Genomic DNA, 20,380 nt, shown 5'->3' with positions numbered 1-20,380 from the left:
TAACTGCCCACTAATGCCAAATTTCTTAAAAAAATCTTTTATCAATAAATTTATGCCTCATATGTGGCCACTTTTATTATGGCATTTTTTCATACATAGATTTCAAAATTTTCATTGAGATGTAACTCATGAAACTCACCGTTTTCAAGTGTCCATTTAGTCATTTTTAATATATTCATAATGTGAATTGGTTTTTGATATTTTGAAAGCAGTTTAAAAATTGTGAAGATTAATAGCTTTCTTTCCTTGTTTAGTTCAAGCTGTTAGCACTTTGGAGTTTGCTCAGTGCTCTTTAGACCTTTTCTCCAGAGTTCTTGTAGATTATGTAACTCTTTGACATTATAGCAGAGTTTAATTTTACCTGCTGATGCAACAGTGTAATGATCCTTATGTGGAAGACAGTTTGTTTTTCTTTTTTTTTTTTTTTGTCTTTTTGAGACAGGGTCTTGCTATGCAGTTCAGGCTGGCCTTGAGCTCATTTTGTAGCCCAGGCCAATCTCGAACTCACAACGATCCTCCTGCCTCAGCCTCCCAAGTGCTGGGATTACAGGCGTGTGCCACCATGCCCGGTGACAGTTTGTTTTTGAAAATGATGGTTTAGACACGTAAAGATAAATGAAGGCCTATTCCACCTACAGGCTTCTTCATCAGAGTATCTTTGCAGACCTTCATTCCATGTAATGGGTTGATATTTTACTGAGGGGGCTTCTTTGCCCCATTGTAAGGGATCTGTATATTTTGCACAACTTGATAAACTCCAGGAAGGTTACCTTTTCCTAGAGAATGAAATGTACCACATTTACTTCATAGAACTGTAGGATGTCAGCACAGCAGGGTTGTCTGGGTGGTGAGAGGCTTCACTGATGTAAATGCTCATTTTCGAGTTGAGGAGGCAGAGGTCTGGAATGTAAAGTGATGTGGCCAGTGTCAGACAGTGAGCAGCAGATTTGAATCCTGGACTCCTGACCCCTGGTCTCATGTCCTTTACTGTTACTGATTTGAATTTTGATCAGTTTTTGGGAATGTGCCAGATTGCCCTAGAACAAGCAATACAGTACTGTAAAGTTTTATTTTAAGGTCACAAAACGTAGTAGAAGCAGAAGACCTGGCTTCTTCGCCTTATTAGCCATGAATCCTTTTCTAGCCATGTGATCTTGAAAATCCACATCTTCCAGCCTTGATGCACTTACCTTTTAGAGCAGTGTCATCTGAAAGATATAAATTATAAGCCACAATTCCAAAACTAAAAAGAAACAGGCGAAATTATTTCAATAATATATTTTACTCGACTCAGTATATCCAAATATTATTTCAGCGTATAATCATCTATGAGCTACACTTTTTTTCTGCACCGTCTTTGCAATCCATCATGTATTTTTCACTTATATGTCCTTTTGGGCTAGCCACATTTCAGTTGTTGAGTAGATACACATGGCTAGTGACTGCTATATTGGTCTGTGTAGCAGAATTTTAGAATGTTAGAATTTGGAATGTTAATGAACAATTCTGAGGAGTTACAAACTGATGACACAGGCTAAATTATAGCTGTGGCTTCATGTTGTTTGGTTGTCATCTAAAAAAAAATTTGGACTTGAATGCCTTTTAGACAGGTGTACACGGCTCCCACCAATTGCTCTTGTTACTAGTGTCATCAGTCCTATTGTCTGCCCCTCTAGACCAACTACCCTCCCTCCCAGTATTCAGCTGGAGAAACTGAAGCTGAGAGAGGAAGTGATTTGTCCAAGGTCAATAGCTAGTTAGCAGATCCAGAAATAGAAGCCAGAGTCACTTGACTCTGAATTTGCTTTTTTTTTCCTATTAAATCACAAAGTCAGTCATTTCTGCTTATATCATAGGCTTATTGTGAAGTTGAAATGAGCCAAAAAGCTATGCAGCTGTGATATGGTAGCATTATATTTTCTGCTGACCAGAGCATACTATGAAATCATCTCATTTTTAAAAGTTTAAGCTTACATAGTGTATCTTTTAACCTGTTATTTTAAAATATTAAAACTTTTTTTCCTAATGAAAGATAATGTCCTATTGTGGGACAAAACACTTGATGAGGACAGTTTAAAGGAGGAAGTAATTTATTTTGGCTCATAGTTGCAAAGGTTTCAGTTCATGGTTGACTGGCTCCAAGGCGGAAACATCGTAGTGGAAGAAGGGCATGGTGGAGGAAAGCTGCTCACCTCATGGCAGCCGGGAAGTGGAGAGAGTGAAAGAGTTGGACAGAAGGGGACAGAGACCTAATATAGTCCCCAAGGTCAGACCTTTGTGACCCACTCCCTTCAACTAGGGCTGTCCCCTTGAGTCTTCATCACCGTCCAGTAATGCCCTTGAATTATAAATAGATCAGTGGATTAATCCACTGATGAAATTAGAGTCCTCATGATCCAGTTGCCTTGTTTCCTATGCATAGAATTTCTATAAATCTTATATTTTATTATGTAATACACACATTTTTTGTTCTCCTTGGTCCCGCTGAACATTGTACCATAAGTATAAAACAATTTCTTTTAACTATTTCTTTTTAGACTTGTGTTTTTTATAAGACTTGTGTGTTTTAGCCACTTTGCACTAATGTTCATTCACCTCTTGTTTCCTTCTGTTTAAGATGCAGGAGAGCTGTATGTTTGGGGCAGTAATAAGCACGGGCAACTGGCTATGCAGGCTGCTTTCCTTCTCATGCCCCAGAAAATAGAAGCGCATTGTTTTCAGAGTGAAAAGGTCACAGCCGCCTGGAGTGGGTGGACCCACCTGGTTGCTCAGACAGGTGAGTACAGCAGAGAACGTGGGGTTCATAAGAGCAGTTGGGGGACAGCTGTCTAAAGCTCTTAATCCTTGGGGTGAAGATCTTCTGATCTGGGATCTGGTTCTGTGATCAGCCAGGTGTGTTTGCACCAAAAGGCAGTGCTGGGTGAAGCTCTGGTCCAAAGAGGCCATGAAGCTTTGGTTGCACTAGCACCCAGAAACTTGTCTAGGTTGTTGGGAGTCCTCGTCTTGTTATGCTAAAGAGATGACACTATTTGCATTTCCTTTTGAGTCTAAATTAGAAGCATTAGAAAATGTTAAACTAAGGGCAGATTTCTCAACTGGGGCAGGAACATTATTTTGAATTATAGCTGGCATTATAATCTGATTTAGATTTTTATTGACCCTAATAAATGATGTACCATGGTTTGGACCTCTCATATTTGCTCAGATGCTGCCATGCAGGCCCTGTGGCTTTTGGAATCTTCCTGAGTCTTCATCTGTTTCTCATCTTTCTTTTAGGATGGTTCTTTCTTGGCCTTCCCATCCCTGACTTTATTCTCCAATTTTGTTTGTGGGCTTTTTTCATCCCTGATGTCTGAGAGGTCCTGTTACCTTACACAGAGTCCCCCAGACAGCCGATTTGTAAATCTTAAAAGATCTGTTATCATGCTGAGGCCTTCTGAACTTCAGGGTTTCTCAGGGCCGCCCTGGCTCACTCTTTTCCTGCTTGCCAGCTTCATATCTATCTCTAGATCCCAGATACCTGGTGACCATTGTTCCAGGCTTCTGGCTTTTGCAGGTTTTCAGTGAGCTTCAGTTATCTTTGGTAAGCCACACATACTACACATTTGCACATGCCAGCATAGACCTGTGAATATTCAAATGTATGATGTTTTTAATTGGTCTTTTAAAAAATTTTACTATCACTCTGAAACTGAGCCTATATAACACAAGATGTATAATATAATTCCTGTGTCACCACTTTGTAGCATGGAATAAGAAAGTGTGTCATTACTTTGGAGGAAAAATCATTCTTTCCTCAAACACGTTCACACTGCTAGAAGAGTGGGCCCATCTGGAGGAACTTTTCTTTAAGCAACTCACAAAGCATAGTTGTTGATAACAGTTTTTTTTTTCTCTAGATAGTAATCTGTGTGAGGGAAACAACCATATTGGTTTTGTTCATTTCTGTGTCTCATTGCCTCTCAGAGAATGTATTTATTTCCTGTCTCAAATTGTTTGTGGTTAAAAGGGACTAAACAATGCATGTAAAGCAGGATAGACAGGATTTCTGGCTTCTTTTCTGAGACTCACTGGTTCATGTACAGAGGCTTTGAATTCAGGGATCCAGTCTAATCAGGTAATGTTTATTGGGCACCATTGAGCAGTGTGCTAATAAGAAATGGAGCAGACAAGACATCAGCTGCCATTCTTACTAGAAAGTGACAGTAGGCTTAAGTCTAAGAAAATAGAGACAGAGAACTTTTCTACCCATTCATCCACCCATCCACCCAACTATCCATCCAAACAGTGATGATGGTCTGTGTATGCACCATGCCTTGTACCAGCTGTAAATCTTGCCCCTAAGGAGCCCACTAGGGGAGACAGACTTGTAATCAAATTTCTGCACATTCCAGTATGAACTGTGAACAATAGAGCTAAGTACAAAATGCAAATGCAGCATAGTTGTCTGAGTAATTAGGTGCCAATAGGTAGGCGTTTCGTGGTTAGTCAATCTCCAGAGAATTGCGGTGCAGTAAAATACAGTTACTACCAAATGTTGTGAGTTTGGTTGAGTCTGTCAGTAACTCTTTAACTAGTTATGAGAGCCATGAAGCTGTTGCTTTTTTGCAGCATTGTAACTGATGGTGATTCTCATGTTTGGGCTAGTTGCCCAGCCCTTAGGGTGGGAGGTTGAAACCCATGTTCCTGACACTGAGTCACTCCAGCTGCTTTGGAGCTTAGCTTTAGGTTTGCACCTCCACTCATGGTTTTTGGAAACATGGTTTTTTGGAAATCATGGTGTTTTGGAAACATTTCAGCTGTTTAATTAACTTGTTAATTCAGATTGCTTGTTTCTGTACATTGCCACTTTCCTCTTTCTCCGAAGTCCGGAGTGCTTAAAGCTGGGATGCTTGAGTGTCCTGGGTGTACTGAATTGCGGGTAAATGGGAGTCTTCTGCTATTTGATTCACCAGTTTTGTGTTCTTTCTAGCAGCAGTGGGAGCCGTGGCCCTGGCCTGATGTCATTGAGAAGAAACACCCAGGGCTTTCACTTAATCAGACTCAGCTGCTTTCATAACAGGAACAAGCCTTCCTTACAGGGGCAGAAATAACTCATTAGTGGAACAAGGAATTATATGACTCTAGTTGTTTTCACAAGCTCCAGGGGTGAATTGTTTCTGGGATACACAGTACTTGTAGGCTACAGCGGCCCAGAGGCTGTCAGTCTTATCTGGAAGGCATTAGTTGTGTGATATTGATTAAAATATAAATTATCACATCGGTATTGATCATGGTAACTATACATCTGGCCAGACAGATGGGCTGAGATAGGATGAGAAAAAGGGAGAGCACTTTGCTTTTCCACTTTTCCAGTCTCTAGACCAGTGTTTCTGAACCAGAGATGATTTTGTCCCCTAGGGGATAATTACAGTGGCTAGAGACATCCGTGCTACCCTGGGGGTATTACAGGTGTCCAGTAGGAAGAGGTCAGAGATGCCACTAAACATCCTACCGTGCACCCCCGCCCCAACATTTTACAGCCCCAAAGGTTAGTGGTGTCAGCTGAGGATTGCTGCCGAGACCGGCATCCTCAGTGGTAGGGGCTCTGCTTGGGCCTTTGTATGGTATCAGAATAAGTTCACTCATTGTCTGTATGGGGACTTGGGATATGCTCTCTGCTGTCCCTCTCAGGCGTCTGGTGCCTACCTGCAGTGTTTGGAATGGAAAAATACTTTTCTGTTAGTCAGAGGCACTTGGAAAGAGTCCAAGAGAACCTGTTCTAATCTGGGAGAGCTGGCAAGGGTACCTGTGTCTCAGGCTGTGGAGCTGCATTCTAGAAACCTTTCCTAAGCTGCTTAATGTCCCTGATCATTGTTCTCAGAAACTTCATGGGACTCCTGGGTGACTTTATCCAGGCTCAGTGACCTGCAGCTGTCTCATTTGAGATTCATGATTTCCTGGCCAGAGGCACTTGTAGTGAAAGTTAGGTCGCAGGTCTGGGTGTTTTCCTAGTGACCTTGATGGAGTCTCTTCACCTGTCTAGATCCCAGTTTCCTTGTGTCTCAAGTAGGATATTAAATCTTACCTATATTCTGCAAAGAGCTGCTGTGAGGTTCCAGGGAATAAATCTGTGGAAATATTCCAAGAATTTTAAAATGTGTGCATAAGTGATGTTCTTCTGAGGGTGGGGTATGTAAAAGTAAATTCCGGAGTTACTAGTTACTTTTGGAGAGACTGCATTTCGGCGGAGGCCTTGCCAAATTTGAGATATGGAGCTTCAGGGCTCAGGAGCTGGCCAGCAATGTGCTGTTCAGTATCCTAATCTGACAGGCCAGGTTTCCTAAAGTCTTTAACTCTGATGCAGCAGGCAAGAGGCTTTTTCAGATTGTCAAAAAGCTGGAAGATCTCTATGGCTTTATAGGTAATTTCCCATATTAAAATTGATTCTTCATAGTCTTCATCCCAATTTGTAATTGTATACATGTGTTTGAAATCTCATTTTTTAATGTCTAGACAGTAAATTCCGGGAGAGCAGTGTCCGTTCATGGCTGTGTCCCCAGCACTTGGCACATAGTAGATGATCAACTAAATGTCAAGTGAATGAACGAATGGCAAGGGAGAGAGAAGCTTGGGCTTTGAAGTCAGGAAGGCTGCGTCCAGTCTCAGCACTAGTGGCTTACTGATTGTGTGGCTATGGGCAGCTCCACCGCTCCCCATATCCACCATCACCGCTGCACTTGTCACTTTTGTTCTCATGTCATCATAAACTTCTCCTTTGTGCCTTTTTTAACTAAAGGATTGTTTTGATTAATTCTCCCTCTCACTGGACTATAAGCTTCGTGAGGGCAGGGGCCATGTTTGGTTTTGTGCACTGTTGTAGTCTCAGTTGTTAGCAAAATACTAGGCACTTAAGAGGTAGGTACTTAACACAGAGGTAGGTACTTAACACATGTTGAAGAATTAAATAAACCTAACTTCTCTGAATGTTTCCTCATTAGGAGAATGGAGAAATAGTTGCTGACTGAGTGTTGATTACATGTGATGATACATAAATTTTTTTGGTACTGGGAATCAAACTCACGACCTCATGGCTGCCAGGGAGGCCCTGTGTCACTGAGCTATATCCCCAGCCAAATGTGAAGATATATTAAAGCAACCAACACAGGACTGGATTCATGTGTCTGCTCGGTACATGTAACTTCCTGTGCCCTTTGAAAGCATCAGAGCTTTCTGGAGATTGGATGCTCTGTTTCTTTTCTTTCTAGGCGTGGTCTCTGCAGGACTGATGTGCATACTACTAGACGGGCAACAGGTGGATTCAGGGCAGTCCTGAAAGTACAGAAAGATCAACGCTTACAGATGCAAAGTGCTGGTGGTGGATGATTTATTAGAATTTCAAGGTGAATGACTTTTCACAAGATCCAAATGTTAATGTGGGGCTGGTCAGAATGTCTAGAATCTGGTTGCTTTCTGGATGCTGGAAGCTTTCCCTGAACCTTGCAGGATCCCAAAGTACCTCGTGGTCTCACAAAGGATATGGATTGAAAAAGTGAAAGCAAATACAGAGTTCTTTGACATCCTTCACTCTTCTTCAGTGTCACCTAGGAAAGCCATAGAGTCTTGAAAGTTTTAGAGAATCTGAGAAGGAAAAAGCATCTTCCTCACTTGGCAAATGAGAAAACAGAAACTAAGATGAGAGAAAGTGACTTTGTGGCAGCATCTATGCTAGAAATCCAGTGCTGCTTTCTGGTGGCTTTCTCTCTTCCCCACTATCTTCCTGGTTCTTGGTAATGTCCTTTTGATGGGGATATTTTTGTTGTCTTAGTTCTCCAAAGAGAGGAGTTACATGTGGAAGGGACCACCTCTTAGCCACTCTCTTTTCTTCAAGAGTCACAGACCAAGAAATATTTTACTGAATTTGATGTCTGAACATTAGTGAAATCCAAGCTTAGCCATTGATTCACACTAAACAGGGTTTATAAATACACCTAATGCTGATTTTTCTGTTTTGAGTCCAAGATCCTTTCTAGAATAGGGTGACAGTGTACATTACTCCTCCTTGGGACCACATATGAAACCTCAACTGAGCTCAGGGAGCTTCTGATCTCATGGGCTCTATTTAAAGCAGGTGCTTTGGAATTCATGATGCTTGTGCTTTAGAACTTTGACACCTCTATGGTTGAAAGTCAAACTGAACCTGACTGACTGTTTTGAAACTGGTAGTTTTGCTTGTTATTAAAGTCATTAGTTTTTATCCTGGAATCCTTAGCATGTCAGTCATGATGGGAACTTGGAGGTCGTCTGGCCTGACAACATCATTTTGGAGATGGGGAAGCTGCAAACTAAGGAGGGAGGCAGAGAGTTAGTGAAGGAGCAAGAACTCAAGTCTCTGCTTTTCATGTTCTCTCATATGATGAGGCGATGTGGATGACTTAACCTAGTTAACCCAGGGGCCTGCGCAGGAATATTTGCTTCTGTATGAGAAGTTCTCCTTCAGGGAAATCCTGACTGTCACTGACGCATGCAGTCACGGGTTCCTTTAGCAGATGTGTGTGGAGTAGAAACTGGGAGGCGGTGTCAGGCTGTGCTGGGACGCAAAGGCAACTGCAGTTCCCCTTAGGATAATCTCGCAGCCTTTATCCCTACAAAATGCTTTTGCTCTTATTTTCTATTATGGATGTTGTTATGCTTACTTCACAGACGAATCCCTGATTGGTTAATTGCATTGCCCTGGTTAATATGGGCAGAACTGAAACTTGAACCCAGTCTTCTGCTCCCAAGCCTGCTCTTCTGCATCCAAGTTATATGTATATCAGAATGTTCTACTTTATTAACTAAGCTTCTTTTATTCTTCAGGGATCTTTCCCCAACTTTTGCCAGTGATACTGGATTCTCACAAGCAATGAGGAAGGTGATTCTTAGTTACCTTTGTTCCTTCAACAGGTATTTGTAGAATGCTTGCTTATATGTAGGTAGCACTATGCTGTGGAAAGCAGCAGATGTAAAATACAGCGTTACCTTCAGGAAGCTTGTGTTCGGATGAACAAATTAAATATTCAGTAGAAGAATAAAAAGAATGTGGCAGAGGGCCAGAGGAGTGGCCCAGACACTGAGGGCTCTCGGGTTTCAGGGAGAGAGGCCAGTGCGGGCCAGACTGTCAGGGAAGGGCATGACGTTGTGGTTGGGCTTTGGGAAGGTCACATTCTCTTGGGTGGAGAATTTGAGTTGGTTCTGTTGTTTTCTCTTTGTCCTCTGGCAAGACACTAAACTCTGTGGCTCACTTTCTCCCCTCTGGCCAACAGGCCCTGGTAGGCCTCATAATCATCTTTACAGGCCATTCCTGCCCTGAAATTGTATCCTATAAAATAAAGCTGGTAAAAGAAATAATCATAGATATGTTCAAAGATTAAATAGAATGTCATTCATTGCAGCCTAATTTATAATGACAAAAAAAAAAAAACTCAAACAAATGAAACTGAAAGAAAATTAGTTAAATAAATTATGGTATAGCTGTATGTTGGGATATTATATAGTCATTAAAGATAATGTTTTAGAAGGATATTAGTCACGGAACAGTGTTCTCATAGGATAGTGAAAAGAGGAGGTCACAATAAATTGCTATAATTATACCTCCTAATTTGTTTTTTAAAAGTTTGTGTAGAAAAGACTAGAAGGAAATATGCCCAAATAGTATCTCTTGGTGGTGGGATTATGAGTAGATTTTCTCTTATGTGCCGAGTATGTAATTTGCAGTCTGATTTTATCCCCCGTAAATACCGTTTTAGAGCCATTGAAATGGCTCACCCCTCAGTCCGGCGGACTGGTCCTTTGCTAGCTGTTCCTGGGTTGATGTCCTTGATGAGTCTCTTCCATGGGCCTCAGTTGTGAGGTCACATGGAAAAGAAGCAAGGGAGTGGAGCAAGAGGCAGGAAAGCAGGCATCTATTTTTGGCTCAGTCATGAGTCAGCTTGGTGACCTTGGGCAAGTCTGCTGAACAACCTTGAGCCTTGGTTTCCTCATCTGAAGGGGTTGGAGGTCACAGAAGGTCCTTTGAGTGCCAGAATATCCTTGTTCCTAAAAATGAGCGGTTTCTGCACTGTAGCAGAACCAGTTGAGAAACTTCATTGGTTCCTTGACCCTGACCTTGCTTTTCACCTCTGGCTTCTCCACAGTTGATTTCTGCTATTGAGAGTTGAGGATGGGGTAGAGTAGGAGTTTAGCCAAGGTGTTCTGAGCTTGGGGAGGGGAGTGTAGTGACTGTATTATACCACTGGAGGGAAGCATTGTTCAACCACATTCCCCTTCCTGCCTTCTTATTTGCTGTCTGCAGGGAAAGAGTAGCCTTGATTTGTCTGTGGGTTTCAGGTTCTAGCATTTTAGAATTAGAAGGACTTTGAAGATCATCCAGGAGAGCTTCAATATGTTGCAGATGTGAGAAGACAGAACAGGCAGGTGGCCTACTGAAAGTCAGGCTTTGTTTTTTAGGGGTCTGCCTTATAGGATGCACAAGATGGCTGCAGACACTGCTGAGGTGTGGTCAGTTGTGTCCACAGAGTGAACATGTCCCATGATTGTCGGATCCTAAGGAGTCTCACTGTGTGCATCTTTACTGATCTTCTCGGCCAGCTGCTGAGAGGCCTGGAGATAGAGAAGAAACCCTGACCTGAGGAGCTCATGTCCGTTATGGGTGTGGAGAGATGTGCCAACCCAAGGTGCTACCTCTGGGTGTCTTCACGGATGGCGTTCTGCGGAGCCTAGGATCCATCCGGTTTGTGGCAGTAGTGTGGAGGCTGCTGTGCAAGACCTGCAGGTGGTCTTGTGAATGATGACCTTCAAAGTTAATGAATACTCCGGCACCCCTCGTTTGTTTTTTGCATTGAATTTCTGTCGCAGTACTCAAACTATTTGTGTGCCATGCTTTACCCTTTTTTGAAGTTTGCAAGGAATCCAGAGAGTTTGTTTCCCATTTTCCAAAGGCTTTGTTTCCTGGGCCCTGGGCCGACTTTATTTTTGGTTTGCAGGTGCCCACCAGCCCTAGGCATTGTGGTAAATTGGAATTGCGCACAGGGCTGGGAGCCAGGCAGCTGTGTGACCTTGGGCAAGTTACTTCCTCTCTTTTTGGGGAGGGAGATCAGTCTCTCAGGTGCAGTTGTTTCATCTCTGCCAGAGAGAGGAAGATATGGCATTATTTTTGGCTTTGTGTTTAGCAATAATTACCCATTGATCTGTGGTCTGGAGAAGTGCAAGGTGTGTCCACCTGAAGCAGAAGCAAGATTCACCCTTTGAAGTGGGTACGTTCCTGAAGGGACTTGCCTAGGACTTCACTAAAGCTAAGTGTAGTAGGGCCTACAGGGCCACCAGATGGCAGCAGTGGGCAACCACTTAGCTTTGCGGGGATGAGGTAGGTAGGGCCAGCAAGGGAGCAGAATTAGCAAGGTCAGAGGGGAGAGGACCTTAATATCTGATAGGCTTGCTTGTAGAAGGAACTGAGATCGGTGTGGTCTCTCCTGGCTGCCTCACAGCAGGGTGAAGAGACAAGAGCCAGGGATGGGGTGGGAGGGGGACAGCCTTGGCCCTGATTTCTTTGCGGGTCTGGCCCTAGTGATTTCCACCATCCTACCCATGTCAAGACCAGTGTCCCTTGTCTTTTCTTTTTGCTGCACTCTGCTGTGACCAGCTCTTCCCCTTCTTAGTTCTGTCCTAGGCCAAGGCCTCCTATCAGGCTGTGCCATGATGGCTAGAGGGCCATCTTCAGCCCCCAGACCCAACAGATGGGTAAGCCCAGGCCTTGCCAGAGGCATGCTGCACTAAGACATGAGTTAACATAATTGGCTGAACAAGCACAAAAGTGTTTTTTAAATCTCCAAGGGAGTTACCTTGGGACAGGGACTTAGTGTTTATCTAGCCCTTACCATGTACTAGGTGTTCTGCCTGGTACTGCTGCTATAAGTGCCTCATTATCCCCTGAAGTAATGTTCACTTTTTTTGCATTCCTGGAAGGACTGAGGCTCAATGGGGCTTCTTGGCTTGTCCAAATAATACAGATAGTTAAACAAGCCAGGCACTTGAACCCTGCTCTGTTTGATGTCAGAGTTCATACTCATTTTGTTGTGCTACTCTCCTCCAAGTGATCTCACTGGAAATGTAGCAGGTAACTCTTGTTAGTCAGCTTGGGCTACTGTGACAAAATACCATAGACCGGGTGGCTTGTGAACAAGAAAAATTTATTTTTCATAGTCTGGAGCCTGGACAGTGCTAATGAGAGCACTGACAAATCTGGGGTCTGGTGAGCTCCTCTTCCTGGTTTGTAGGTGAACCATGCGGTTACCATGTGGTGGGAGGGGCGAGGGAACTCTCTGGGGTTCCTTTCACAAGGGCACTAATCCTGTTCATGAATGTCCCACACTCATGACCTAATCATCTTCCAGAGGCCCTACTTCCTTACACTGTCACATTGTGTGTTAGAATTTCAGCATATGAATTTTGGAGAGTACGAGCATTCAGTCTAACAGATTCCTAGATTTTAGGTCAGGAAGGAACAAATATTTTGTCTCTTTTCCCTGGTGAAAGCTCCTGGGGAAAACAGGTCTTTGAAGCAGTACCTAGCAGGGCGGGCTTTATGGGCCGGGTTAGGAAGTGGTGGCTGGGAAGCACTGAGCATTTCCCTGTCTGTGCCTGTGTTCTAGGTGTCCCTTGCAGTGGGCATGCTCATCTCTCTGATCCCCACACAGCTGTTGCTTCACTTCTTTTGATTTCTGCCCAAATGTCACTCTTCACACTATGCTCTCTGCCCTGCTTTATTTTTCATTATAGCAGTTTTGGCTCCCTGATACAATACCATGATTTATTTACTTATTTGCCACTCTTTTCTCACTGTGCATAAGCTCTGTATAGTTCGGGACCTGGTCTATTTGATGCACGCCTGGGTCTCCCCTGGCATGGTGGAGAGGCGGCCTCTGGCATCACTGCTGGTGGCCTGGAATAGCTGGAGCTATTGGATGTGGAGGCTGTGCCTTTGCACTAGTTGTATCGGGTGACCCAGCTTACGACTCTGCTCTCTGCCCACCTTCTTGGAGAAGGCCGAGACAGGGAGCCTCAGCTCCTAAGGTGAACATTAATGCTTGGAGGCCCAGGATTTTAAGGCCAGCACTGGTCCTGCCTGTCTCCTGGTCTTGCCTTGGCTCCTTGGCTTCTCCATCTGTCTCCAGCGAGTGGGGCTGCTAGCCATACTTCAGGCTCCACTCAGAGGACTGAGTTTCCTTTCAAGGAGTCCTCCTCTCTGCTGGTGGGATTGATTTGTCCCAGGAGCTCTGGAAAAGTGAGCATTAAGTGACTAGCCTATAATTCTGCCTTCATTTTTAGGTTCTTGGCAGATGATACTGTGTTTGCCCTTTCTCAGGGGACCTTGCCTGTCCTACACTCTCACGTATCGTAGTGACAGCCAGTTCCTTAAAGTGCTGTCAGTGTGTGCCAAGGGGAAGGTGGCCCATTTTGAGGAATCTTGGAGGAATCAGCTCTTTCTCAGTCTGAGAGTGACTTTCTACTTTGGGAGGAACCTCAGTTTGGCCAGAAGAGCCCTGAAGACCTAGGTCCAAGTTCTAGTCCCCCTCTTACTGACTGTGTGTAATTGGACAAGTTATTTAACCTCTCTGGGCCTGAATTTCCTTGTCCATGGAACAAAAATTACGATCCCTAATGTTTTGCTGTCTCACAGGGATATAGTATATCACTTACTCATTTCTGGGTCCTTCCTTCCCTGCTTCACTGGATTTTGTTCACTACATATCTGCTATCTAGGAGGCGGTGACAGGAGGGCATCACGGGCAGAGGGAGTAGAGCAAGCTGTGGCAGTGGCGAGTGCGCCCTCTCATCTGTGTGACCTGGTGCTTCTCATGGGGAACCTGACAAAGGGAGGAGACTGGAAACATTTGCTTATGAAGGGAGCGGGTTCTTGTGAGCAGGGAAGGAGCTGTTAGAGGTTTCTGTGAGGGCCCGAGTGTGATAATCATGAATGTGAGAAGAAGGACCTTGACTTGGTGGCTCCAGCAGGTGCCTGAGTTGAGGCGTCCTGCTTGCTTTCTGCCGCCAATCTGATCTCTGTGGCTGAGGGTGAGCTACCCTGCATCCTCAGGGGAGTGCCTTCCTCCAGGGGCTGGGTGACCATTGGAATCCGTGGGCGGGTAGGGGTGGGAGGTGCCTGGCTCTTTGGTTTATCTTCCAGTCGCTTGGGAAGGCATCATGCTACCTTTCCTCTTACAGCATTTCTTAAGGGCCTATGAATGAGCGGCTTTGGGGCTTCCCTGTGTATCACCCTGAGAACTTAGAGGTACGTGAGGAAAGGATTGCTCAGTTTATAAAGAACACACTGTGTGCTGGGCATTTTGCCAGTGCTTTGCAAGCATCATCTATTTAATCCTACAGACATTATACCAAATCAGGCTCACTCCCATCTTACGTAGGGGGAAGCTGGAGAGAAGGTAAGAGACCTGGACACACGCAACCTAGTTACTTCGCCTCACTCAGCTCCATGTGAAATGAGGGTCAGTATCACCTTGCAGCTGTGAGGACAGGGTGAGGATCAAAGACTGTGGATGCGAAAACACTTCATAAACTGGAAAGTGCTGTGTGCCTTGGCAGGGTATCATGAATAGTACTGCTCCCAGCCAGGTTCTTACTCTGAATTTTGCTTGGGCCTCCCCGCCGCTGGGTTGGTAGAAGGTTCTGACCTTTAGTTTCTCCTCTGTGCACCTTCTCCTCCAGCTAGCCCTGGATTCAGTGGCTCTGCTCATCACTCTTCTCTGTTTAACCCATAGATAAAAAGGTACCTTTCAATTTTAGGAAGCTAACCCTATAGTACAAAAATTAATACCCGGGTAAGCCTATTTTTTGCCATCTTGGTGAAAATAATAAGTCACAGACTTCTAAAGCTGTAATGGACCATCTCATCCCTAGTTGGAATTTGAGAAAACAAACCTAGTGAGAGGAGGTGATTTGTCCTCATGGTCCCATAGCTAATGGATAGCAGAACCAGGGGGTCTCTTATCTGGGGACTTTCCATTGCTCACATTGCCTCTTTAAAGAGAGATTTAAAGTGCTTTGTCTTCTTTATGGAGGAAGAATCCAGTTTAATAAATTTCATTATCCCAGCCCCTTTATGTAACAGGGCTGTTTCCGGGTCCTGGCAGATGGTCCATAGTAACAGTGCTTTGCTGATTTGGTTGGAGCTGAGCCTATGAAATGAAAACTCTTGAGCAGCAGATGCCTCTCCCAGCCCTGGCCGTGGAAAAGTTGGCCTCTCCAGAAGGCACTGTGGCTTTGCTTTGCTGCTCATGATTCTGGAGGGACTGAATGTGAACCCCGTAGAAGTGATCTTAGATCATGTCAAGGTTTTACACAGCCACATTGGTGGCATGCAAGCTCCTGGCAGATGCGTTGCTGCAGAGAGTGCTTACTCTGGGGTCTGAGGGACGAATGGGAGAGGGAACGGAGTAAGAGGGAGATGAGCAGCTATGGAAGGGAAAGCCAGGCTGTCCCACGTGGAGTGGCCATGCTGACCATTCGTTTTCCATACCTTGAGGCTGCAGACTTCCAGAGGAGCTATTTGAATGTAACTGCAGTTCCTGTGAACTGGCAGTGTTGACAGTGGACTTTGATGCAAAGCCTCTTCTGTCTCACTTCTTTAAAATTACTAGGACTCAAGTTTCCTGATGATCTTCCTTTTCTTATGTCCTTACACATAGTTGGTTCTCCTCGGTGGGATCTTTTGGTGATACTTACTAGTGACCCAGTGGTGGCCAGTCCCCAAGCCCCGGACAGAGGAGTGGGCATCATCTCCCTGGAATCTTGTGGACTGCCCTTCTGCTCAGCTCTCACTCTCCTGGGTCCTCCACTGTGGGGCGTGGGGAGAGTGCTTCCCTAGCAGTGAATGCAGCTCTGTGAGGATTCTAATAGATCTCTTTAACCCAGCTCTCTTGAAGAACCTGGGACAGCTTCCCAGAGGTAGGTTTGCAGTGAGTTTGAGAGGTCATCCCAAGAGGTTGGCCACAACCTGGCATCCTGGGCTGGGCTCCCTCCCTTAGGAATTATTTATCCACCCAAAATTTAGGAGCAACCTTTATCTCCCTTAGTTGAAGATCTTAGACAGGGCCTCTCATTTACTGAAGCCAGTTTCTTTTTAGAAGCCCCAAATACAAAGAGTGTATCTGGGGGGAATCTCTTGGGGTTTCAGATGTGAGACCTTGGCATCCATACATGGTAGGCAGGCAGTGCGCTTTGCGGGATTCACTGGCCCCAGGGTTTGTTCTGACCCTGGTCCTGCTTCTATGGGGCTTCAAGAGGTCTGCAGGTGGAGCTGCGTTCCCCTGTCTAGGTGCTGGGATTTTTACAGAAGGACTGCGAGCAGCTTCTCTCTCTGCAGGCCCAGGCATGCTTGGGAACTGCGACTCTCCCTGGCCTGTGCAGGCTCCCAGGTCCCACACCCTCTAGCTCTGGCACTGAGTCATCAGCAGTGGAAAATGTGGTCTCACAACAGCTGGGTGCACTGCTCCCTGCATCCAACCTTGTAATTTCACAGTGATGGAAGCTGCTGCTGATCTTTTCTAATGGACAAAACCCGAAGGTGTTCTTCAGGGGTGGGATGCAGTTCTTGGGAGGGAAAGGAGAACCTGGAGGAGATGGGATAGGGATGTGTGTCTGTCCATTACTCAGCCCTGGGCCTTCCGAGAAGCTGTCATCAGGACACAGGCATTGAGGGCCTGTGTGGTCCTCACCTGTCTGCTCTTTCCTGCCAGAGAGCCCGGGAAGGCCTTTGGTAAGTGGCAAGTAGCAGAGGAAGATTAGAGAACTTGCACTGATGCTTTTCTACCTTTTTTTTAAATTAAAAAAAAATTTTATTTATTTGACTGATACTTTTCTACAAAGTTGTAGACATGATGTACTAGAAGACAAAGTGTCCATACCTTTGCTTCCACCTCACTGTTTGACCGTGGGTAAATAAATTCCTTTCTGGGATGACTGAGTAAGAAGTGCTCTGAGGTTCCTTCTTGCTCTGTTGATTTGTGAGCCTGATCTGAATGTAAAGAACTCTGAACCTTGTTTCCATAATTTTCTCGAGAATCCAGAGCTAGGAACTCTGTCTCCAGATGAACAGTGACCTCCTCACTGCAGAAGGATCACAGACTTGTTTCCAAGGCCCGACGCTGTCTTCCTCTTTTCCTTTCCTCACCAGGCAGTAGGTGGAGCATTGGGGAGCAGGAAACTAAGACATAGTTCTGCCTCTGCCAGACATGTTGTCCGTGGGCAGATCGTTCCTTCTTTCAACCTCATTTTCATTTTCTCCAGTCAGGGGGTTGCTTCTTGCCTTCACCTGCCCTCTGTCCCCCTGTCCCCAACTTGAGCCTCCTACTAGCTTTTCTGCAGCATGTGATTCTTAGCTTCAGGAGCCCTGGAGGTGTAATTTCCTTTCTTGCTGGGAGGGAGAGAAGCAAGATTTTTTTTTTAATGACATAGCTAAGATTAGGCAGCAGTCTCCCTTTAAAGTGTTATTAATAACAATCTAAAAGTGTATGGAGAAGATTTGGAGTTTGAATGTGGGAAACATCTGCAGAGGCACTGGCCCCAATCAAGGTTTCTTTCTTGGGATGCCAAGTGGCTTCTACTTGTGACAAGCAGGCTGATGTATTGCTGGACCCCTGATCCCAAGAACTTGGCCAGAGAGAGCACCTGCAGCAGGGAGTCTTGGTCCAGCCTCTTTTTGTGGCTTTTTGCAAACTGGCTTTAGAGAGCTGTGGTCACAATGTTACTGACACCTGCACTGAGTGTTTTTGTGTTTATTTCTATCTTTTTCATCATTTTTCTAAGAGGTCATTTCATTACCTCTGGATGAGTTGGCTGAGACTTTTAAGTTTCTTTTTTTAAGACAGGTGGTATTCGAACATTATAAAATGTATGTATGTATGAAAGCATCACCTAGTACCCCATAAATGTGTACAATTTTTGTGTGTCAGTTAAAAAAATAACTTTGAAAGAAAGAAAAAGGAAGAAAATCCTATGGTAAGAGTGATATCTGTTACTTATCCTTTCTTTCTTTCTTTTTTCTTTCTCTTTCTCTTTCTTTCATAAACACTGAGCACCTGCTTTGGGCCAGATCTCATGCTAGGTGCTATGGAGAATATAGAGAGAATAAGAGAGGATCATTGACCTCTACCCTTTAGTGGGCATTGTAAGATATACAGTTAAATTATCTTGTATTTGGAGGCTAAAGTAAAGTAGTTGTTGGCAAGGTCCAAGCTTGGTGCCAGGAGGTCCTAAGGGAAGAGATGGCTTGCTCTGCACAGGAGGTGATAGAGTGTTTTTTGGAATGCGGGGGCACTTAAGTGGGGTTTTGAAGGGTGAGGAGGAGTTTTGTAGGTGGGGCAAGCAGGGTGGCCGTGGGCTGGGGACACAATATGATCTGAAGGCCCAGGAGGGAGGGAGAAAGTATGTGCTTTTGCAAAGAACAATCACCCACCTTTGACAGAACACAGGTGCTTTGCAGGAGGGACAGCGTGAAAGGCAGGGGAGCCTATAACTAGGACTGGGGGCTCTTGAGAAGTCCTTGTGCCATTTGGAGGAGACACTGGAGAGATTCCCGTTGCTTTTGTCTGGGAGGCACTAACCCTGCCTGTCCTGTAGACCTGACACCAGCCTGGGGTGCTTGTGCGTGCAGCCCATCTTGACTCCTATCACCTGTGGCCCAGTCTGGGAGTTAATGAGGTGAGCGGTGGAAATGGAGCAACTTTGTGGGATTCTTGCATGTTTTGAGACTTACAGGGGGTGGAAGGTTGGGGATTGAACCCAGGGAGCCCTGAGCTATATTCCCGACCCCTTTTTAAAAAATACTGTTTTATTTTGAACCAGGGTCTCGCTTATTTGCCCAGACTGGCCTTGAACTAGGCATCCTCCTGCCTCACTTGCTGCCTGGCCGTGTTGGGACCTGATCTTTGCCATACAGACCAAGAATGACACTCAGTCCCCTACAGCTGGGCTCTCTTTGCACCTCAAGTTTGAAGAGGCAACGTGACCAAGTGCAAAGTGGAGCCGGGCCTAGGTGGCCTCTGCAGGACAGTGACCTGGGGCAGTAGCCCTGGTGCAGGCCGTTGGGCCCTACGTTATGTCTGCCTCTGACAGCTGCTGGCTCTGAGCCCAAGACTTAACCTCTCTCTGTGCATTAATTTTCTCATCTCTATTTTGAGGATTACAGTGCCTACTCATGGGGTGTTTCTGTGGATTAAATGGGATAATCCATAAAAAGAGTCTAACATGAACTAAGAGGTTGAACTAAGAGGCAACCCACAAGGTTGCTCCCTCAAATATCAGTTGTTATTGTTGAAGCTTTGCCACTTACTAGCTCTGTGTTTGGGCAAATCATTTAACCTCTGTGATCTGTTTCTCTGTCTATGAAATGGGGTTCACACCAGTTGTTGAGGTTTGGTCGAATCACGTAATATAACGACAGAGCACAAAACAGAGTTCTGTGCAGTCAGCTCTCAGTAAATACGTTCTCCCAGGCCTTCCTCTTTTTTTTTTCACTCTCTTCTCAGCTGCTTCTCTCCTTTTTAATTGGGAAGCCCATGTGTGAAAATTTTATTCCTGTATTAACTTTATAAAAATTTTGAACTTTTTATTATGTGGTACCATTCATGGTATGATTTTGGAAACAAGGTATTTTACTAGAAATAGGATATACTGTATAATTTAGACTCAATTTTTATTTAAATTATTAATGATATGAATGGTCTTTGAAAATAGAGATGTTTTGTTTTAGGATACTGATCAGACTGAAGACTCCAAAGGTGTCAATAAAATTAAATTGTGCACTACTCATTTTGACATTATTAAGTTTATATCTGGAAGATGTCTGAGAGGCCATCTGTTCTAGCTCTGTCATTTTATAGATGGGAAAACTAGGGTCCTAAGGAGAGGGGACATGTTCATGCGGCCTAGAGGAGAAGCTAGGATTAGGATACAGGTCTCATGACCTTGGGCTAAAATCTTTCCCCTCCCCTTTTCTCCTCTGCTTTTCCTCACTAGCTTGCCTCGCTTCCCCTCTCTTCTGCGTTGCTCCCTTTCACCCTTTTTTTTTCCTAGCTTGAATTACTCTATATCATGTGGTACATCAGATGCCTGTAATATACCAGTTACTATGCTTGAATCTTTTTTTGAGACTAGGTCTTGCTGTGTAGTGCAGGCTGGCCTTGAACTCACTATATAGTCCACATTGGCCTTGAACTTGCGGTGATACTCCTGCCTCAGCCTCCTCAGTGCAGGGATTATAGGTGTGCCACCATGCCTGGCATGATGCTTGAGTTTTAAGAAAATCCAAAATAGAATCTTCCCTGGTCTTTCTCTTTTTTATCAT

The 20,380-nt window shown here is 44.7% G+C and overlaps 1 protein-coding gene across 10 annotated transcripts in view; it reads left to right on the top strand.

Moving 5' to 3' along the window:
* Positions 1–20,380, top strand: part of Sergef (secretion regulating guanine nucleotide exchange factor) — a 217,296-nt gene that overhangs the window by 21,393 nt on the left and 175,523 nt on the right. For all 10 annotated transcript variants that reach the window (XR_260219.1, XR_001233168.1, XR_001233167.1 and 7 more), the window contains one exon: positions 2,618–2,776. Coding sequence is in view for 2 of the 10 variants with exons in the window: in XM_005380392.1 (XP_005380449.1) it covers positions 2,618–2,776 (159 nt within the window). In the remaining 8 variants the exon portion in view is untranslated. The remainder of the gene's footprint in view (positions 1–2,617; positions 2,777–20,380) is intronic.

The sequence above is a fragment of the Chinchilla lanigera genome, unplaced genomic scaffold, assembly GCF_000276665.1.
Source record: "Chinchilla lanigera isolate Chin_1 unplaced genomic scaffold, ChiLan1.0 scaffold00013, whole genome shotgun sequence".
NCBI lineage: Eukaryota > Metazoa > Chordata > Mammalia > Rodentia > Chinchillidae > Chinchilla > Chinchilla lanigera.
Note: the sequence above shows the minus strand (reverse complement) of the source record. Positions and strands in the feature narration are given on the sequence as shown.